The 19,830-nt window shown below is 37.4% G+C and overlaps 1 protein-coding gene across 3 annotated transcripts; it reads right to left on the bottom strand.

Moving 5' to 3' along the window:
* Window positions 1–762: 762 nt before the first annotated feature.
* On the bottom strand, window positions 763–16,522 carry LOC120348679 (uncharacterized). 3 transcript variants are annotated; one of them, XM_039418899.2, is made up of 15 exons: window positions 16,340–16,522; window positions 15,356–15,426; window positions 13,549–13,700; window positions 12,552–12,654; window positions 11,814–11,869; window positions 11,274–11,389; window positions 10,674–10,794; window positions 10,094–10,222; window positions 8,814–8,996; window positions 7,339–7,467; window positions 6,712–6,786; window positions 5,408–5,513; window positions 4,812–4,864; window positions 4,162–4,325; window positions 763–3,659 (listed from the first exon to the last, which is right to left on the bottom strand). In XM_039418899.2, exons 1-15 carry the CDS (start codon window positions 16,421–16,423, stop codon window positions 3,480–3,482), a joined length of 1,722 nt encoding a protein of 573 aa, XP_039274833.2. In that variant the 5' UTR covers window positions 16,424–16,522; the 3' UTR covers window positions 763–3,479. The 3 variants fall into 3 exon arrangements, with proteins under 3 accessions (XP_039274833.2, XP_039274824.2, XP_039274817.2); XM_039418890.2 differs by having other exon boundaries at window positions 4,162–4,322; window positions 6,712–6,789; window positions 16,340–16,521; XM_039418883.2 differs by having other exon boundaries at window positions 6,712–6,789; window positions 16,340–16,520.
* Between the last annotated feature and the right edge of the window lie 3,308 nt (window positions 16,523–19,830).

Genomic DNA, 19,830 nt, shown 5'->3' with positions numbered 1-19,830 from the left:
CACAGCAACCCTGATTACCCTGTGTGGGTTTGCAGGTTTACAAAATGTGAGGGATAAATATTTGCGTGGTTATTGCTGTACTCCTCGGTTCACGTAACCCCGGGTCGGTTACGGCTTCCTTAACCACAAGTCCATGCTTCCGAAAACAAATAACTAACTAATCCCATACCCGACATGGAATGGTAACCAGATGATAGGTCATGGTTCGCCATATGGTTAAACCGTCTCCCCTACATTTGACATTTTAAAACATGTTTGTTGGACTCATAATGGCGCTTTATATTGTATTGCTTCAGAACTGGAATAGTTCGTGGGCAAAGTGGACAAACCGCTGAAGTTTGAAACGCTGACATTTATCCAAGAAACGTCTGTTATCAAAATCTAGTTGATAACTAACTTTCTGCCCTGTGTAATCCTAATACCGGTACGTATGATTGAGATACCGATATAATCGAATTGTTACCATGAACACAAACTTAAACTGTGGTAATGACATAACAATTGGCGGGTTCTAGATTGCAAGAAGGTTTCACTATTTCACTTAAGCTCGGTGGGCCATTTCAAATTGTTACGTGGGCCGGATCTGGGATCCCCTGATCTAGGGTGATAGACCAGCGGTTAAAGCGTAAGATTTACCTAAGTGTTAGCACAACACTAGGATTTAAATTCCCACCCATTCTGGCCCTTCCATATAAACAGAAACTCCTCACACATCGCTAGATATTAGTGACTGCTTTCCATACCTACATTGAAACACAGACATCGCACTCCACATTTTAATATAGAAGTATCTACAGGCAAATAGTCTTTGAAAGAACAGTGATATTTACAACAGTAGTACATTATTGAAAGCAGCGTGGTTTATCTGCAAAGAGAACTGAGCAGGCTCGAACAAAGTTGATAACGTAGATTGGCCATTGGGGACTAACTTCCTCGCCTAACACACCTCAATCAGTGAAATTTGCACTTCAAGGTTGAAGGCTAGTAAGCCCTTATGAGAGTAAAATTGAATAAAAATTGTGGAGCCACAGTAAATACTGACGAAAAGTAATAGATGAAATAGCATGGCACGATTTTTGAATCTTGTCGAAAAGTGTGATCAAAACCAAAAGCTTTATAAGAAAAATGCACTAAACAATAACCTACAAGAGTAAATTGTTGGCAAATATGTGTTATTTTCATAAGCAATATAATCCCATTTCTATTTTGAATCGCCTCCTTCGTAGAGATAGGGATATATGGTTGCAAATATCATCTGAATGAACTGTAACACTATAACATGGGTGGCATAAATTTGGTAAGCTAAACCCCCTCAATTATGTTTGTGTAAGCTGCCCCACGAATCAGGTTCAAGCAATCAATATTTGTCATGTGAGTGCGCACCCCACTCCACAAATTTATAGGTTATGAGGATTGTAACATCATAAGTGGGTGTCCCTCTACCTCAGTGGTTCCCAAACGTTTTGAAAAAGATTCTATGACGGAATCCTTGCAATTTTTTTAATGATTCCCGGCCTTATGCACTGAAACAAAACGATAAAAGATCACAACAAAAAATCAATGCACCGTATAGTGAAACGAACAAAAGAATTCAAAGCGCAACTTAATGACATGTGCGACATCCGGTCTGTTTCGATATTTGGTAAAAGGGCAGCGTCAGCTACAGTTCTGCAGTTAGTAAACTTGTGGTGGCATGAATTGAACTCTCTCGGTGATATCACAAGCCAACAGCTCTGTGACATCACAATGGGGCAGCATGATCGAAACAGAAAGTGAAGAATCAGTGTCTCCAGCATGATTGCGAAGCAGCAAAAAGCGACAAAAGTGTATTTGCAAATTTAAGCACTTAATTCTTGTATTATCAAGCTAATAGCCATATTACAGATTTGCCTCACGGACCCCAAAAGGTCCGCAGACACTAGTTTGGGAACCACTGCTCTACCAACTCTTCCACGGCCACACCACGGTTGACTGGAAATCTATGTATCGTTACGAGCACATAATAACATGATCAGGGGTAACATCTCAAAGAGATAGAGTATTGAGGATCGAGACGTTTTAATACACGTTACCCTGGGTGGCATAAATTGGGTAAGCTAAACCCCCCAATTAGATTAGAGTCAAGATTCCTTTCGAAAATGGGGAAAAAAAATAGTAATAGGGCAAATCGATCTGAATATATGCAATATCGCATCAATAGTAAATTGCATGGGAAGACATTGTTTCTTCTCGCAAATATTAACATGTTTTTGCGGGTCGCACAGAAAAAGTGGCAATAAAAGTGGGTCACAAACTGAAAAGCACTGCACACTGCCATTTTAAAATGTAAAGCACAGACAAAGTCTTACAGATACATGAGGGTATAAGAAATTCATTGGGTTGATAGAAGAAAAATGCCTTAAAGCCCTGTATATCTATGTGATTGCCTATACAAAAAGAGCAATAAAAAAGGGTACTCCTGTAGTATGTGTATCAGGTTAGGGCATAATTATTTTCAGATTTTCCTTATTTTAGTTTTATAATGAGTTCGGGGACTGTCTATGTTAGCCGATGAAATATTTCCCCTGCCCATAGGTTTCAGTCCCTTTACACAACTTGATGTAAAGTAGGCAAACAGAATTAGTTTCCTCCATATTGGTACACATACTTCCAGAACGCCAAAAAACTACTAAAAGCTGACAGTTTGTATATAATTTTCAGACAAGTTATGAAATAATAACCAATTCACCCAGGTTGTCATAAATTTGGCAGGCTATACTGCAATACAAATCATGTCCAAGATCTCAATACTCGGAAAATAATAACTCGATTTGGTAAAGTATTTGTCAGTTCAGAATGCATACTCTAGTGATTGAGTTTAACAAGCAAAGCATAGAAACAGAATTACAGATGTAGGTGAGAGTATATCATGTACATATAAGTAATCGCCTGTTCTCAAAAATAGGAAAAAATAACATGATTCGAGTATGGATTTGCAGGTTCAGAATGCACACTAGATATTTAATTTAAGATGCAAAGAACAAACCCAGTATACAAAGAAGAAAAATGAAAAAAAAACTTTGTATATGAAAATTTTCAGACAAGCAATAAAATAGTTATCAGTCAGTCCACAGTTAAATGACCTTGGCACTGGAAAGGCATGAGATGTGTACGTCTGAAAAAGATGGTGACCTTTGACATTGGAGCTTTCTGACTCATAGAATCTTTACTCTGGTATAGCAGGAAACTTCTTGGTTTGTAGTTTTTGTTATTTTTCTTTCATTTGCCGGCTTCCGCATATTAAATGTAGCAAAATAAATAACCTACGAAAACGTCTTGAAAGCCAAACTTTTTTTCATAAGAGATGAGGGGGCCATAAGTGTTGAGAGCCTTTTGAAAGGGTCCGCAGATATTAAAAGCTTGCCAGCCACTGTTCCTGGCCATCATGCATTTTTGATCTGTTACATCTACATTGTCCTTCTTATAACACCACCCTATGCTCATTGTCGATGGTACAGCAGAAAACTTATTAGTTTCGTTGGGAGAGGGAGTTTTCGTATCGCTATTGTAAAAGGTGTTTCCGCCAAAGGTTTGTAAAACTCATCAGAATCTGTGTCCGAATCTGATTTCAACTCATCGTCTTGGTCATTGTCAACTCGCCGACGATGAACTGGGGAATCCTGTAGAAAGTAGATAAATATAAATAAGGGTTATACCGGTAGTATGTGTACCAGGTTAGGGTTTGGCCATAATTTTATTCCGATGTTCCTTATTTTGGTTCTATTACGAGTTCGGGGACTGTCTGTGTTAGCCAAGTGAATATACGCACTACCAATAGGCTGCCTATTACACTACCCTTTACACAACTTGATGTAATATAAGCGAACAAAATTAGTTACCCCTATATTGGTACACATACTTCTGGAGCGCTCAAATAAGACCCATATGTGTGTGAATGATACTTGGAATCGTTGACAAAACAAAATAATGGAATATTCAAATCGAATTGCTACCTATACATTTCATCACACCATTTGACCTTGTTCTGACTAAGTTTGACCTTAGTATATAAAGTCATCTAATAGAATATGTTACTCAAAGTTAATCCTTTGTACTAATGCTTTGTACTAATTTTACCTTAATTCGCATAAATTCGAAAAAAAATTAGCATATAACACTTACAGGATCGTTCAGCATTTCATTCAAAGTTCTAGCCGTACTTTCTGCCCGTTCATCAGAATTTTGTTCTCTGATTCGCCGTAAACCTCTCATCAAAGCGTAAGCGAACCTGCTTGGACGTAGAGGTCGAACAACACGTCGTTCTGATGACTGATCTTGATCAGCTGCTGTATAAAGAACAAAATGAAGTGTTGAGATTGACTGTGTTGAATATCTTATCCTAAAAATTTATCCCGCATTTGGACTGATGTTTCATCGTAAGGATCAGATAAAAAAAACCTCGATGGACATGAAGTCGGAACTCTGATCTGGGTAGAAAAATGAAGCCCTGGAGATTGGTATATAAAACCATCAACCCAGCCCTGGTGCGATACCAAATTTTATGCACCATAAGGCACACTTTAAAACCTCTATTTTCTTCTCAAAAATCGATCGTGCATATAATTCATGAATCAAGTAGTGTTTCATGCATTATATGTCCACACTCAAAACCATTCCCGATACTATTAATTGATTCCTAGAAACAGTTGTGCCTTACAGCTGATTGCACCTCATGTATGGATAATAACCCAAACTAACAAATTTATTGACAGGTCCATAATATACGCTAATTATCACCGGGGAAACCCCATGACAAGACAAACAAAACCAACCTTCTTCTGTATCTTGTTGTGTCTCTGCGTTCTCTTCAGTTGTCTCCGTTTTACTGAAAATATTAATTTCATAGGATTCAATGAAAATTCTTGCAATAATTGAAAAACAACAGTTTAGCAAAGCTATAAATGGGACTTGTAGTGCTGGGAAAAAAATCATAAAAGTAATTATTTTTAGCGACCTATTGCATATCTAAGTTAATGAAATTAAGATTGAATAAAACATTAGTTTAAAACCTTTCATAGATAAACTTTGTAATAATTCCAAAAAAAGTTATTTATATGGTTGTCTTTCATTTGCAAGCGCAATGACAAAACAATTTAGGAATACAATTCACAAGTCCATTCATGTTGGATAAATAACGCAATGCATTATGCACAAAATATCAGGGTGCAAAAATAGGTGAAAAATAAAAAAGTAATAGTTCAAGTTCTTCATGTTTAAGCAACAACCAAGCATTGATAGGCTTTTAGCGAAATTCATAAAATTATTATTTACATAGAGAAGTAATTTTTCCAAAACAACAATTAGAAAAATGATCTATGTTTTTTTTTGTACCCCAAAAAGAATGCAACACATTATGCAACTTTTTTACCTCCCACTTGGGGCATCCCCTTGACTTTTCTCATCATTTGTGTTGTTATTAGACCTTGAACGTAGCAATCTGAATCGATACCGTTTCATTTGACGGGTTGAAGAGCCTAAACAAGAGATTAGTTCAAAAAATGGTTACTACGAGAGCAAGCTGCAGAGTTCGACATGCCTTCAGTAAAGCCGGGGTTAAAGGTCAAAATGCTCTGAAGTTGGGGATTAATTTTAAATACTTTCCAATATGGTGGCAAAGCAACAGGGGCGCAGCCAGAAATTTTCAAGGGGGGGGGGGGAGTTTTTTGCCAGTTAAATCGAAACTGCTAGCGGGTCCGATCAAACGCTGAAATACGCGTGTGTTTATTAGTCTTGGGGTCTAAAAAGCATTTCAAACTACGGAAAATAGCTATCTATGATACAGAAAATGATTTTATTTTTTTTACATTCCAAAAGGGGGGGTTTCGGCCCGCAAAACCACCCCCCTGGCTTTGCCCCTATAAAGCGAGTCAAACAAATGGTTATTGTGTGAATTTGGTGTGCGTTTCCGCTGGAGTCAGAGATGTATTTTATAACTCCTCAGAGTCGAGATTTTGAATTTTCCGGAGTCAGATTTACACACTTCCAAAGATGATGACGGTGTGGTTCTGAAATTTTTGAAGCAGCGCCTCATTTTTAGAATCTGTCAAGTCTTGCACTCCACCTTAAAAATAACTAGCTCACAATAAGATACAACTAGGGTAAGGCGAAAGTATGTTTTATTTAAAAAAACATGTTGAAAATACATGAATGGAACGTCGTAAATAATGAAATAAATGAAGTTATAAAAACAAGCAAATTGTGCGATAAATCTATCTAACACTTTTATTTTCAACTAGCTTCACAACCTCCAAAAATTGTGACACACCCCCTTCTTTTGTGGCCCCGCCCCTATGTTTGAGAACTGTGATAAAGAAAAGCAAAATTTTGTCCAACTATCAAAGAAGCATTGCGTTTACTGAGCGATTTTAACAGTTCATCAAAGAAGGCTGGCGTATGCAGGTTTTTGTTTTGGCAAAATTTCATGTTCTCGGTGCTGGACTAAGAGTCGAAAGAACCAGGAGTCAGAGACAAGTTTTTTTAACCTTAGTCAGAATGTAAATTTTTCCCTATTTCACAACCCTGTTTTTGAGAAAAACAACCCAATAATGTAAACCGAAGCCTAGAGACCCCAAAACCAAAGAAAGAACCAAACAATATATGGTTTCGATAAATTCCCTTTGCAATTTCAAAAAATTTTTAGGACTTTATGGACACCCTATATTGAAGACAAACCTTTAGAGCTCCCTTCTCCATCTTTATTTTTGTTCTCTTGCTTCTTGTCTTGTGTATCGTTTGATTTGGATGAACCTTCTAGAAAAACAAAGATGGAATTTATTGCCTCGTCCACATAAACAAAACATATAAGAAATAAAGATTCACAGCCTTCAGTACATGACTGGGTAGTGTTAAATTAACAGGTTCAACAGTTTTAGCTCTCATAACTAAAAATTATACACCAAATTTTTACGGATTATAAGCATTGTCAATAAATTGCGGACGGTGTAGCGATTTAATACGGCCCGTCGAACTTCAGTGAAATAGTTTAACACTTTGTTTTTGCCTTCTAACTACAGCCGATTGTTACGTCATTATCAGTCCAAGTACGGGTGTATCTCAAGCATGTAACAATCTCTTCCACGTGATTTGCATATTTAGTACTCATTCGTTTTTGGGTACGAAGTTATTACCGATCAGTCGATCGCGACTTATTTTGAAGATTTTAGTCGATCACGTTCGAAAGCACATTGGCCACCTCTGATATATATAATCATTTGACAAGGTCAAGTCCTTCTAATTTAGGTCCCCAGCTAATAAACTCCGGAAACCACCAGTCTAAAGCAAAAGTACACCACATCTTACCTTTATCATTTTCCGGGTCACTCAATGTGATATCATTTGTGTCATCTGCTAGTTCTGTTGTTGGTTCAGGTCTACATATTTTGTCCAATATATCAGGGTCGCCAGATTCTTCCATGTGTTGACAAACATCTGAAAACAAAGAAAAAGGTAGTATACAATTAAACAAGAGAGCTGTGCTCAAATATATGGACACGTCACAAGGTGTCGCTATTTTTTATTCTGACACCTAAAAAACGAATCTCCTGAAGTCCACAGAAATTTTTGAAATAAGTAAAAGTAATAGCCTTCTGGCAAAAAAATCAATCTTTAACCACTGAAAATTTCAAAGCAATTGGTTCAGTATTCGAAGAGAAAAACGATTTCATCATGACGAAAGAGAAGAATACTAACAAGAACAACAACATAATATTGAAACGATCGTTATGTACACTGACGTGTCCAAAAACACTTTCTACTTGTATTGACTCAATATTTAAGCAGTTCAGAAGTCGAACAAAGAGCCTTTTTCTATCCCAGTAACAGTTTAAGATCAAAACTATCCGTAGGTACACTTCAAGTCACAAAAAGGGAGCTCTGGAAGTATGTGTACCAAGATGACACACAACCTGAACCCCAACCTGGTACACATACTATGTTCAGGTTGTGCGCCATCTTGGTACACATATATCGGGAGCACACACAAAAGAGAAGACCCCAAAAAAATTGCAAACCAATAAATTTAGACTTAATAACCACTGAAAAGTTAGTATGCGGTTCAGAAGTCAAGCAACAATTTTCAATTGAAACGATCCACATGTATACCCAAAGTCACAAAATGTGGGAAATTTATGTCAGCCTATTGCAGTGTTTTAAGAAATAAATTTCAAATGAAAGAGTCCTGTATCGGAATTTGAAACCAAACAGAATCAATTGACCTCTAAGAGAAACCTCCTTCTTTGGGACTTCCTGAAGTATGCGCACCAAGATGGCGCACAACCTGAACTCAGGTTGTGTGCCAGGTTGGGGTTCAGGTTATACGACGACTTGGTGCGCATACTTCAGGAGTACCCATCTTTTGACTACTGAAAAGTTTAAGCTTTTTTGTCCAGTAGCTGTAGAGAAAAGAGATTATCTTATTTATCTCACCTAAAACACGTTACTTTTTATATTACATTTTGATTGAAAATTGGTATAAATTTTTTACACTTTTTTCTCAGTTCAGACCAGGACGATATGCTACTCGCTACGCTTTACCTTATATTTATTATTGGAGCATAACATGCACCCTTAATTTTTGATTGAACATCAGTACAGAATTATGCCCGTTGTACTAGAATAAATACGGTAAATATCCCACTTTATTTTAAACGAAAAAAGTTGAGTTTTTGGACTTTCCAAAAACAGTAGATATTCAGGTAGTAGCAGCTGCTCTTCCAGAGCCTTATATAAAGTGAACAACATGTAAAACATTGAATATAGCAAAATTATTAAACTACCGTCATCTATTTCATCATCTGATGAGTCATCATTTTCTTCTGACGATGAGTCAGCATGATCGCTATCTCCTGATGTATTCACTCTCCGGCGCCGCCTAGTGCCGCTCTCTCCCGTTGTATTTAAACGTCTTCGTCTCACTCGACGAGCTTGGTGTCGCCTAGCAACAATATGTTCTTCAATTCCTAGAAAATTAAAGTTGGATTTAGTAAATCTATCGAGGTATGAGTGGGTGTTATTACTTATCGATCTTGATCGGTAAGTATGTAGATAGGTATTTGTCTGTTTGTTTGTCAGTGAGACACTTCCGTATGTTACGCGATATCTCACAAAAGCGAGGTTGAATCTGCTTCGAATTTTGCATGTGCATTTATCATATCTTTTAGCTCGCCTCATGGAACATCAAGAAATTAGAAGGTGAAATTAATAATAAAAAAATTGTGAAATGAATCAACTTGCACAACCGGCTTATACCAACATCTTTTGAGGCTTCCAGTTTCAAGCCAACAGCCCATTGAGACGAGTGGTTTCCGAAATATTCAGCCTATAGTGAAATTGAAAAGTTTTTTGCAAACTTGACAATTGAAAATATTAGGTCAACAGTTCGCGATATTGGGCGGTTGACAAGACAAATTTACGACCTAGAAGAGACCAAATTAGTCTGGATTTTGACCCTTGTACCACAGAACATTCGACAAGCCTAGCAACAATATGTTCTTCAATTCTTAGATAAGTTGAAATTAAATTTAAAATGAATTTAGCAGATCAATGTAGATCTGAGTGGGTGCGGTTGCCTTGTGCAACGTTTTCCAGAGAAATATCAAAGGATACTTGGTAGCAGCAAATTTATAGTTTTCAAAGAAGCATGTTTTTTAGTAGAGGCCGCTTGTATATAGCAGTATTTATTGACTGTTGTTGAAAAAGTTCATAAGCGAATTATCAGATAGGGGCGTGGTACTGAAAGGCTAGGAAGAACTGGTATAAACACAACAGCAGTATCTACAACACAGCAACACAACAGGGTATCTAGGGTAACACAGCCATGGCTCGTGACACAAGGACGAAAAAGTTTTAAACATAAAATGTTTTGATAAAATGATTCCAAATTGGAAATGATTGAAACTCGTGTTTTTACCCAAATTATAACATACAAGTATCATATTTCAACAATCATTAAGAATTTTCAGTCAATGATCAAGAAGCGTATTTTCAGACTTTTGCCATGGGCACGATTTTAAGTAGATACGCCACTGCCAAACAGAGTTTGCACCCAAGATCTTACCAATGGAATGATGTCTTTCTCTTTTTTCCCGTTTCTTTTTGGGTGGCATTGGAACTTTATACTTATTCCGTATGACTTGGCGAATGCAAAATCTGCAAAGTTCTTGGAGTGAAAGGACATTTCGATCTGCTGTAAAAACGAAAAATAGGTACAATTTATTTCAGCGCTTAAAAAAAGAGGAATTACTTCCCAGAGATCAATTCTGATGTATTTTGGTAGAAAATAAGGAAATATTATTTAATTAATACATCAGAACATTTTATAGCATTTGTTGTTCCCCTCGTTCAAATAAAATTATGTTATGGAAAGTTCATTTTCTTCGGTACACTTAGTTATTAACTGTAGTTTTGTAACATATTTCACACTGTGTGTGAACACCCAGCGAACTGTGTGAGTGATAAATCAAGTTTTTTACTAATTTATGTGTCTGAAGGACTCATTACTACAAAACTTCTTCTAAGTATTCAAGATTCGATTTGATTTTGAAATCAACAGATATTACAAAATGCCCAGCCCTAGGAATTACGCATAGTAAAGAGAGAGAAAGGAGCGCAAAACTTTTCATAAGTTTCAAACTCACGTGGTTCAGTAATTTTCAAATTATTTTTAGAATTGTTTGGTTCGATGAGATGAGCAAACGAAACTGCCAAAGCACATTTTGAATCCCATTCGTGCTCGTTTATTCTTGTTTTGACTTGCAGCTGAGAAAATAGAAAATTTAATTTGTGAATAATTCCACTTTTCGAATATGCTGAATGTGAAAATAAAACACTCCAGAAGTATGTGCACAAAGATGGCAGACATCGGAATGTCGTATGTGTCCCAGGTTAGGTTAGGCCATAATTTTAATTTTCCTTATTTTAGTTCCGGAAGTATGTGTACCAAGACGGCGCACAACCTGAACATATTATGAGTACCAGGTTAGGGTTCAGGTTGTGCGTCATCTTGGTACACATATTTCCGGAGCGCCAATTATGATTCAGGTTTGGGAAGAATATATATTAGAAGAAATCAGTCCTTTTGAGTATTGATGGTATATTAGTATGATATAAAATATCTATATCTTAATAATTTTAGTCGTATGGGAAAAGCAAACTCACAAGACTCAAATTTTAATAACAGTTCAAGAAACTTTTTCCGGGCACCCCAATCATATAACAAAGGTAAATTCAAGTCACACCTGGTCTTCTAATGGCAAGACTAGTTTTCCTCCAATATTCAATAAATTCATCAAGTAATTTGCATATTCTGGTGGACAAGCAGCACCGCAGTATACTCTGTCATATCCAGGAGTGTCTAGGAAGAAAAAAGAGATTCCAAAAGTCGAAATTCTTGAATACGGCATCAGGGGCGTAGACAAGAATTTTAATAATTTATTTAATAGCAAGAATTTTAATAGCAAGGGGGTTCTAAAAACTAGCAGGATTTTAGCGGAGGCCAGAAAACCCGTGTTTTCGAGAGTCTTGCCGGTCTAAGAAGCGTTTCAAGCTACGGCCAAAGGCTATGAATGACACAGAATTTTTTTTATTTATACCAACAGGGGCTTCCGACCTGCAAAACCACCATATGCTCACTATGAACAAAGACCCCCCTTTACAAGCAGCTACTAAAAATAAGTAATAACATAAGTGCAGCTACAATGATAATTTCACACCTTCAATGAAAAATAATGTTATAAGAAAGAATTTAAATTAAACGCGGTTAATTTCTCTTACGTTACCTGGAGGCAAAAGCAGGCAATTTCCGACAGAGAATTTCGGTTCACAGAAGTCAAACCTGGAATAAAGTGCAAAATTGATCAAATGAATGAAGAGAACACTGAATTTAGCTCGCAATGTGGCGCATCATTCTAAGCCTTAGAGGTATGCTTTCCATTGCACCTCTAGATTAGGCAGCATAGATTCGCAAGTTCGAATCCCGTGGAGATAGCTATATGGGAGAGGATTGCTGGACTCCTCATTATAGTAGGGTGGTTCACGTCTGATGACCCATTGCATATGTAACCACTGGTCGGGTACGGCTTTCTCCACCATCAAGTCCAAGTATATGATACAAATAACTGGTTGATCAATCCCATACTCGACATGGACTGGTAACCATGGGTACCAAACCAGAGTCCAAAGCAAACCAAAAATTTCTTATTTTATTTAGGAGTTCTTTGAATCGTCATTGCAAGAGTTTAGTACAGTATGTGTCGTGTTGATGAGGCATTTCTGTTTTTTTGCAGACCACGGTCTCTCGTGGCCAAAACATGGCCGAAACGCCTCATTTAAAAAAAATCAGCGATAGAGAAGTCCGACCTAACGTAATGATTGACAGTTCAGGCCCGACTCGACCCGAATTTCGGGTCGGGCTTCAGATCTTAGCTCTACTAAAGGTCGTGGTGTGCCATATGATTGAGCCGTCTTGACGGCTTTACTCTCCTGTGAGATAGTTATGTGAATCCTATCAGTTTCACCTGTCAAAAGCAGGTGATTTCAGCATGAAGTCTTTCAGTCTTTCTCTGCTGTATTCAACAACATCTTCATGGTATTCTATGCCATGATTGATACCGTTGGCACCTGAGTGAAAATAGAGAAATTTATGAAGATAAAATGCAATTAGATTTCTCATATAGTTAGACCTCCCGAAAATGTCATGCTATTATTATGGCACCATCAATCAACTTAATTATTGGGTGAATTGAGGTTTCCCCTTAACCAGACTAGATATCATAATTGGAGTAGTTGACTGTATATTGTCCCACATCTGTGGGCTTGGTGTAGGAAGGATAAGGTTTGTATTAAGTAATTGAATCTTAAACAAATCTTACTTAATAACAAGCCAGCCACTTTACTTTAGTCAAACAAACTGCTATTATTATAGCGCTATTGTTCAACTTAATTAATGAGTAAATTGAGGCTCCGTCTAAACAAGATTTTCAGATTGATATGGTAAGGGGAGTAGTAATAGATTTGCCGGTACATTGCCCCAGATAGTGTTGGAAGGATAAGTATTACCGTATCTGCTCGTTTTGTAGCCCGGGCCCATATTTTTTTAACCAAACTCACTAACCGGGCCCTTATTCAAACCGGGCCCTTATTCAAACTGGCCCTTATTCAAACCGGCCCCGCTTGTTATTTTTAAAGTAAAATTATACACAAAAATTACGGTATCTTTGAAGACAAATATTTGACGACATTAATCCTTTTTCCATGTCAATTTATTCACGTCAAACGCACATTGAAACGACGCACTTGGGTGTCGCCGCGCCCAGTTTGAGAACTTTGGTGTTACGTAATCAATGCTATCTGTTATGTAATTGGACGCCTAAGGCGTGAGTGTTATCTACCAGCGCTTAAAACTCAACAGCGTTGTGACAAAAGCGCTTCTTATTTCCTATTGTTCTCTTACCACTGAAAAATATATCTTACCGAAATAAAAAAAATATCTTACCTTATATAAATGAATCTTACCTAATAATAATCCAGCCATTGTACTTAAGTATCCAGTTCCGCTTCCAAGGTTGAGAAATGACATCCCGGGTTGTAGATCTAAGTGCTCCATGACTTCGGAATATATACAGGGTGCTGACAGATGCAGATGGTTAAACTTCCATGCTATGTCACTGTGAAAAGCAAGTTCCGGTTATGAGTTCGAAATGGGCAACCTATGGCACGCAGGTCAAATCCGACTAATTTAGTAATTCAATCTGGTCTGCCTGATGTTGCCACAACCAAACTAAGACCAAATTCTGATGTTTGCGCTGAAAAATAGCTCAAGAAATTAGTTGAAATTGCAATGGTAAAAAAGATCAGACGCAATCTAAAAACGTCATCATTGAAGGAAAAAAAATCCGATTTACCCCGGGAAAAAAATTTACTGCCGTGGCACTCGAGAGTTTTTAGTAAAAAAAGGCAATTTTGATCATGTGACGGCCACGATTAATTTAGATTATTATCGAGACAAGCATGGCATGATATGACTCATCTGTTGTTGTGCAAGACGCCCCTCATTTGAGAGACAGATGAAGTGTTTGTTTTATTGAACCTAATGACGGGACATTCTTGGAATTTAGATAGTGTGCCCTACTGTCATGGTTTCCTATTCTTTTAAATATGTATTTTCTGATGGTCCGTTATGTATATAAATTTCATGTCATATTTACATGACCATATTTATCGCAAATCATTGTTTTCCACTTTTGCTTCTGTTACATTGTGAATATTGTTCACAAAATATAACTTTTTATGTCACACTTACATGGCCCACCAGTCTGAGTGGGCAAATTGTTTGGCCCTAAACCAAAATTCTTGCCCACCCCTGTGTTAGATGGATATTAGGAGAGATGGGATGACATATTTATCCCGGGAGTCGATAGGACGGCTTATCATATATGACAAACCAGGAATTCTCATCCGGTTACCAATCCATATCAGGTATGGGATTAGTTTGCTAGTTACTTATCGATCTTAATCGGTTAGTATGTTGATAGGTACAAGGTGTCACTATGGAGTAAGAGCGCTGTTTTGGGAGATCCCCTAACTTTCGATCGATAAGTCTTCAGTCTCTGACCGATTTCCTTGTTATTGTGTTTTTAGATGCATGGGTGGTTCATGTAATTCTGCTTAGAGCGGCTGGTCATTTCTCCTTGTCCACTTCAGATCAATATGCAGGGGTTGCCAAAAGAATGATTGAGCGAGATAGTATTGAAGTGATAAATAAGATTAACACTTGCTATTTCGTGGAAAGCGAATATGGTTTATTTATACAGTCAATCTTCTACTAACGAAATGCCCCGAATACAAAATTTCCAAATTTTCTCAATTACGAAACGTCTTTTCGTAAAAATATTGTTCTGATTAACGAAAGGTACTTTCTAATAAGATTCTAAATAAGTAACTGCTAATAAGGCTGAAAACCGAAGAATCAAAAAACGTACAGCTGGTCATTTAAGTGGATGGGCAGATTGATTCTAAAGTGGCGCTTCTGAGATGCTCTGCCATTGCAACTTCCTGCTATCCCATTGGCCCATTTGGGTACGTACAATGCGTCTCACTGCGAATTTTGTGGGAGTTTAAAATGGATTAGGGTATTTATAGGGTAAAATGCAATGTTACTTACGAAATTTTCTGCCTTCGAAGATTAATTTCGTAGTAGATTTTCTACTGTATTTTTGAACATACAAGCTATTTACACCACTATGATTGCTTGTCCAAATACTTGTGCGACATGAAACAGATCGAAACTTTGAATTTATGAAATTGAAAAACTTGGACTCACTGATATGCTGAATTCCTTTGTCCTTTCAAATAATAATGTCCTCTGTCGACTGCTCGAAATATTTCAACCAACTGAAAAAAACAGAATGACATTTGCATGTTGACATTACAAGTATTTTTATCATATTCTAAATTGCAAAAAAACAGTGGTTTTCAAACAGTGGGGCGCGCCCCAAAGGGGCGGTCGACATTTTTTTGAGGGGGCATGAAACTAATTACAAATATTTGTTAGATTCGATCTCGTCTGTCTTATTTCTGATATCTACATTTCTTTATTGTTTAGAGATTGTGATTCTATCCACGTATTCTCAACATGTTTTTTGAACAAAACATACTTCCGCCTTACTATCCCCATATTTGTAGCTTCTTGTTAGTTAGTTAATTTTGAGATGGTGCGCAAGACTTGAAAAGTTTGAGAACCCATGCAATAAAATCAAAGACACATTAGTCACTGAAAAAGGTTCGCGACAAAAATAGGCTAAAATTTGAATTATGTCATTTACTGAAACAACACATATGTTTTTTGCAAAAATAATATTACTACTGTATTACAGCAAGGGTGTGCAACCTTTAATACAGGAGGGCAGGTAACTAGGTGAAAGCGCGGGCCGCACATTTTTAAACATCTGCTTTCCAGTCGTTGCAGACACAAAAATTTTGGTTATAGATCTTATGATATGCATACGATGTTCACCTCGCACCAGCTCTCTGTTCAGGAAAAATCATGTGAATAAATTGGACTCAGTTATTGGCTTAGCAATGCAAAGGAATTGGGATCACTCGCAGATAACAGATTAAACTAAAATAAAACTTGTTCTGCGGGCCGCATGTCATTCAAAATCAGCACTTCTCCGCAAGCCACAAAATTTTGTCTTGCGCCCGCGGGTTGTTGTATTATAGTATCGTGACTGACTGCACGCATTATGATGTTAAGCGGATTCCTAACGCTTATCATAATGCGCTACCTGACAATAAATAAACCTACCCTCGATGTTCTGATGTATTTTGCAGTGACAAGATTTTCAACAAGGTTATCATTGTCCTCCCCGGCACTTACTGCTCCTCCCATCTTGTGAAAAAAGTTCTACACTTGACTGGTTAATAATGTAGTGTTATAACTATTGATCAGTCATTTAAACTTGCTGAGAAAATTTTAACCATGAAACAAATTTTCATCACATTTCGATTAACAGTTTGTGACAAGCGAGTGCTGCATTAGCAGTAGCACAGAATAATTGATTATATTTGTACTGTTGTCTGCCTGCATGGGGCTTTTCACATCACAAAGGACCCAATTTGGTAGTTTTGATATGTATTTGATGTTGGTCTGTTATGTATATAAATTTCATATAATAGGCATGCCCATGTTCATCGTTAATTATCGTTCAGTCGTTTCATTTATTTTGACATTTCATATGACGACGTTTCAAATGTCTTGAATAAATAAATAATCAACCATTTCGTTGATTCAATTTTATCCACAGTACAGTACTGCAGTACAGGGATACCGGTACATATGTAAATTCTATCATACGGGAATGAAAATATATACAGATATAGGATCGAATCTCATACCGATATGCCATGGGGATAATTTTACATTTGAACGCATTGCCTGATTGCTGATGTTTTCGCTGAGCAATCCACATACCGTACTGACATATAGTCGATGCCTGCCATACCGGGGGTCTCATGTACTTTCTTACCTGAATAACTTCTAGTGGGCGTGGCGTAACAATTTTTGGATATATGATTCCTGACCCCCACCTGATGACGTCATCCAAAAATTACGTCACTGCGACGTCACAATAACGAAATACAGCTTGCCAAAGTATAGCGACGGTCCCCCGTAATGGCGCCTACGAGTATGTCAACAAGCTCAAACGTCAGCGACCTCTCTCTTATCGGGGTCGTTGTACAGAGCTCAAAATAAACAAGAATCACAAGCGACTAAATTGTCGCCAAGGAACGTTCACGATATCCCATTCTGACCAATTTCTGTCCAACAATAGCTCATGTATCGTGCTACAATCTAAAATAGAGCGTTATACGATACAACTCTAACCAAGGCTTTAGACAAGCAGAAAATACATGTTATTTTACGCAATGGTTGAAGTTGGGTACCACACACATAAAGACTTATTATTTTATGTCCAGCAATAGCTCATGTATTGTGCTACGATCTATTAATAGGGTGATATACGATACCGCTCTGAGCTAGGCTTTAGACAAACAGAAAGAACATTTAATTCACGCAATGATTGAGGTTAGGTGCCGCAGACATAAAGACTTGTTATTTAATATCCAGAGACTGATCATGTATTGGGCCACATTTTATTAATAGGACGTGGAACGCTTTCACTCTATGCAAGGCTTTAGACAAGCAGAAACCGACATATTAATTTGCCTTAGCGCAATGGATGTAGTTTCTTACCTCGATAACTTATACTTATCTTAGCGTAACAATTTTTGCATATATCATTCCTGACCCTCACCTGACTTCGTCATCCAAAAATTACGTCAATGCGATGTCACAATAACGAAATCGAGCTTGCCCAATAATAGCGACCATAATGCAATCGTGATAAATACGCCTGTGTGTCCGGTATGGGTGTAGTTTCGTACCTCAATAACTTCTAGTTAACTTAGCGTAACAATTTTTGCACGTAATATTCCTGACCCTCACCTGATTTAATCATCAAAAAATTACGTCAATACGACGTCACAATAACGAAATAGAGCTTGCCTAATAATAGCGACGATTACTGGTAATGCCACCTATGGATGTAGTTTCTTACCTCAATAACTTTTAATTATCTTAGCGTAACAATTTTTGTATATATGATTCCTGACCCTCACCTGACTTCGTCATCCAAAAATTACGTCACTGCAACGTCACAATCACGAAATAACGCTTGCCCAATAATAGCGACGATTACTAGTAATGCCACCTATGAATGTAGTTTCTTACCTCAATAACTTATACTTATCTTAGCGTAACAATTTTTGCATATAATATTCCTGACCCTCACCTGACTTCGTCATCAAAAAATTACGTCAATGCGAATTCACAATAACGAAATAGAGCTTGCCTAATAATAGCGACCATAATGCAATCGTGATAAATACGCCTGTCTGTCCGCTATGAGTGTAGTTTCATACCTCAATACCTTCTATTAGGCTTAGCGTAACAATTTTTGTATATATGATTCCTGACCCTCACCTGACTTCGTCATCCAAAAATTACGTCACTGCAACGTCACAATCACGAAATAACGCTTGCCCAATAATAGCGACGTTATTCGTAATGGCACCTATGGATGTAGTTTCCTACCTCCATAACTTCTAGTTAACTTAGCGTAACAATTTTTGCATATATCATTCCTGACCCTGCCCTGACTTCGTCATCCAAAAATTACGTCAATGCGACTTCACAATAACGAAATAGAACTTGCCTGATAATAGCGACAATAAAGAACTCGTAATAATTACGCCTGTGTGTACGCCATGGGTGTAGTTTCGTACCTCAATAACTTCTATTAGGCTTAGCGTAACTATTTTTGCATATATCATTCCTGACCCTCACCTGACTTCGTCATCCAAAAAGTACGTCACAGAAACGTCACAATCACGAAATACGGCTTGCACAATAATAGCGACGATATTCGTAATGACACCTATGGATGCAGTTTCGTACCTCAATTACCTATAGTTAACTTAGCGTAACAATTTTTGCATATAATATTCCTGACCCTCACCTGACTTCGTCATCAAAAAATTACGCCAATGCGACGTCACAGTAACAAAATAGAGCTGATGACCCGTAATGGCGTCTGCGACTACGTTAACAAACTCAGTGAGGGCAGCGGCCTCCCTACCACACACACATAAGGAGGGACTTGTTATTTTATGTCCAGCCATAGATCATGTATTGGGCTACAATATATTAATATGGCGTTACACGATATCACTCTAAGCAGGGCTTTAGACAAGCAGAAACGGACATATTAATTTACGTCCACATTATATGGGTGTATTTTGTATTGTGCCACCATTTATCAGTGAGGTTTATATTTTAATTTGTTTTTTGTAAACTATACATTTTGGATAAGATAGTCCGGCAGAATCGGGCCTTAACATTGTTTTGGGACATAAAGTTTTTTTTTGTTGCTTAGATATAATGTATGTGACATATATAATGATACCCAGGTGGGTGTGGAGTAATGTTGAGCAATTTTTTTTAAGTGGATTTAAAGTATTCGGTCCAAGATGACGCACATCCTGAACCCTAACCTGGTAACCACACAGGTTGTGTTCAGGTTGTGCGCCATCTTGGTACAAATACTTCAAGAGCGCCTTTTTGTTAAAAACAATCATTTCATAACTACATGGTTTAGGTTTGCATACATAGTAACATTGAATCTCCTTACAATGTCAGAAATTCAATTTTAGTAGAATAAATGGTAGTTTATTTCA

This window comes from Styela clava, chromosome 8, assembly GCF_964204865.1.
Source record: "Styela clava chromosome 8, kaStyClav1.hap1.2, whole genome shotgun sequence".
NCBI lineage: Eukaryota > Metazoa > Chordata > Ascidiacea > Stolidobranchia > Styelidae > Styela > Styela clava.
This window is presented reverse-complemented; position numbering and strand designations above follow the sequence as displayed.

What these genes read in the sequence shown, in the direction of transcription:
- LOC120348679 (XM_039418883.2), bottom strand. Translation starts at nt 16,423, where the DNA reads ATGGGAGGAGCAGTAAGTGCCGGGGAGGACAATGATAACCTTGTTGAA. An exon ending in AAATCACCTGCTTTTGACAG is followed by an intron (nt 11,870 to 12,551) that starts GTGAAACTGATA and finishes ACTTTATTCCAG; the next exon opens with GTTTGACTTCTGTGAACCGA. An exon ending in AGATGATGAAATAGATGACG is followed by an intron (nt 7,468 to 8,813) that starts GTAGTTTAATAA and finishes CTTTGTTTTCAG; the next exon opens with ATGTTTGTCAACACATGGAA.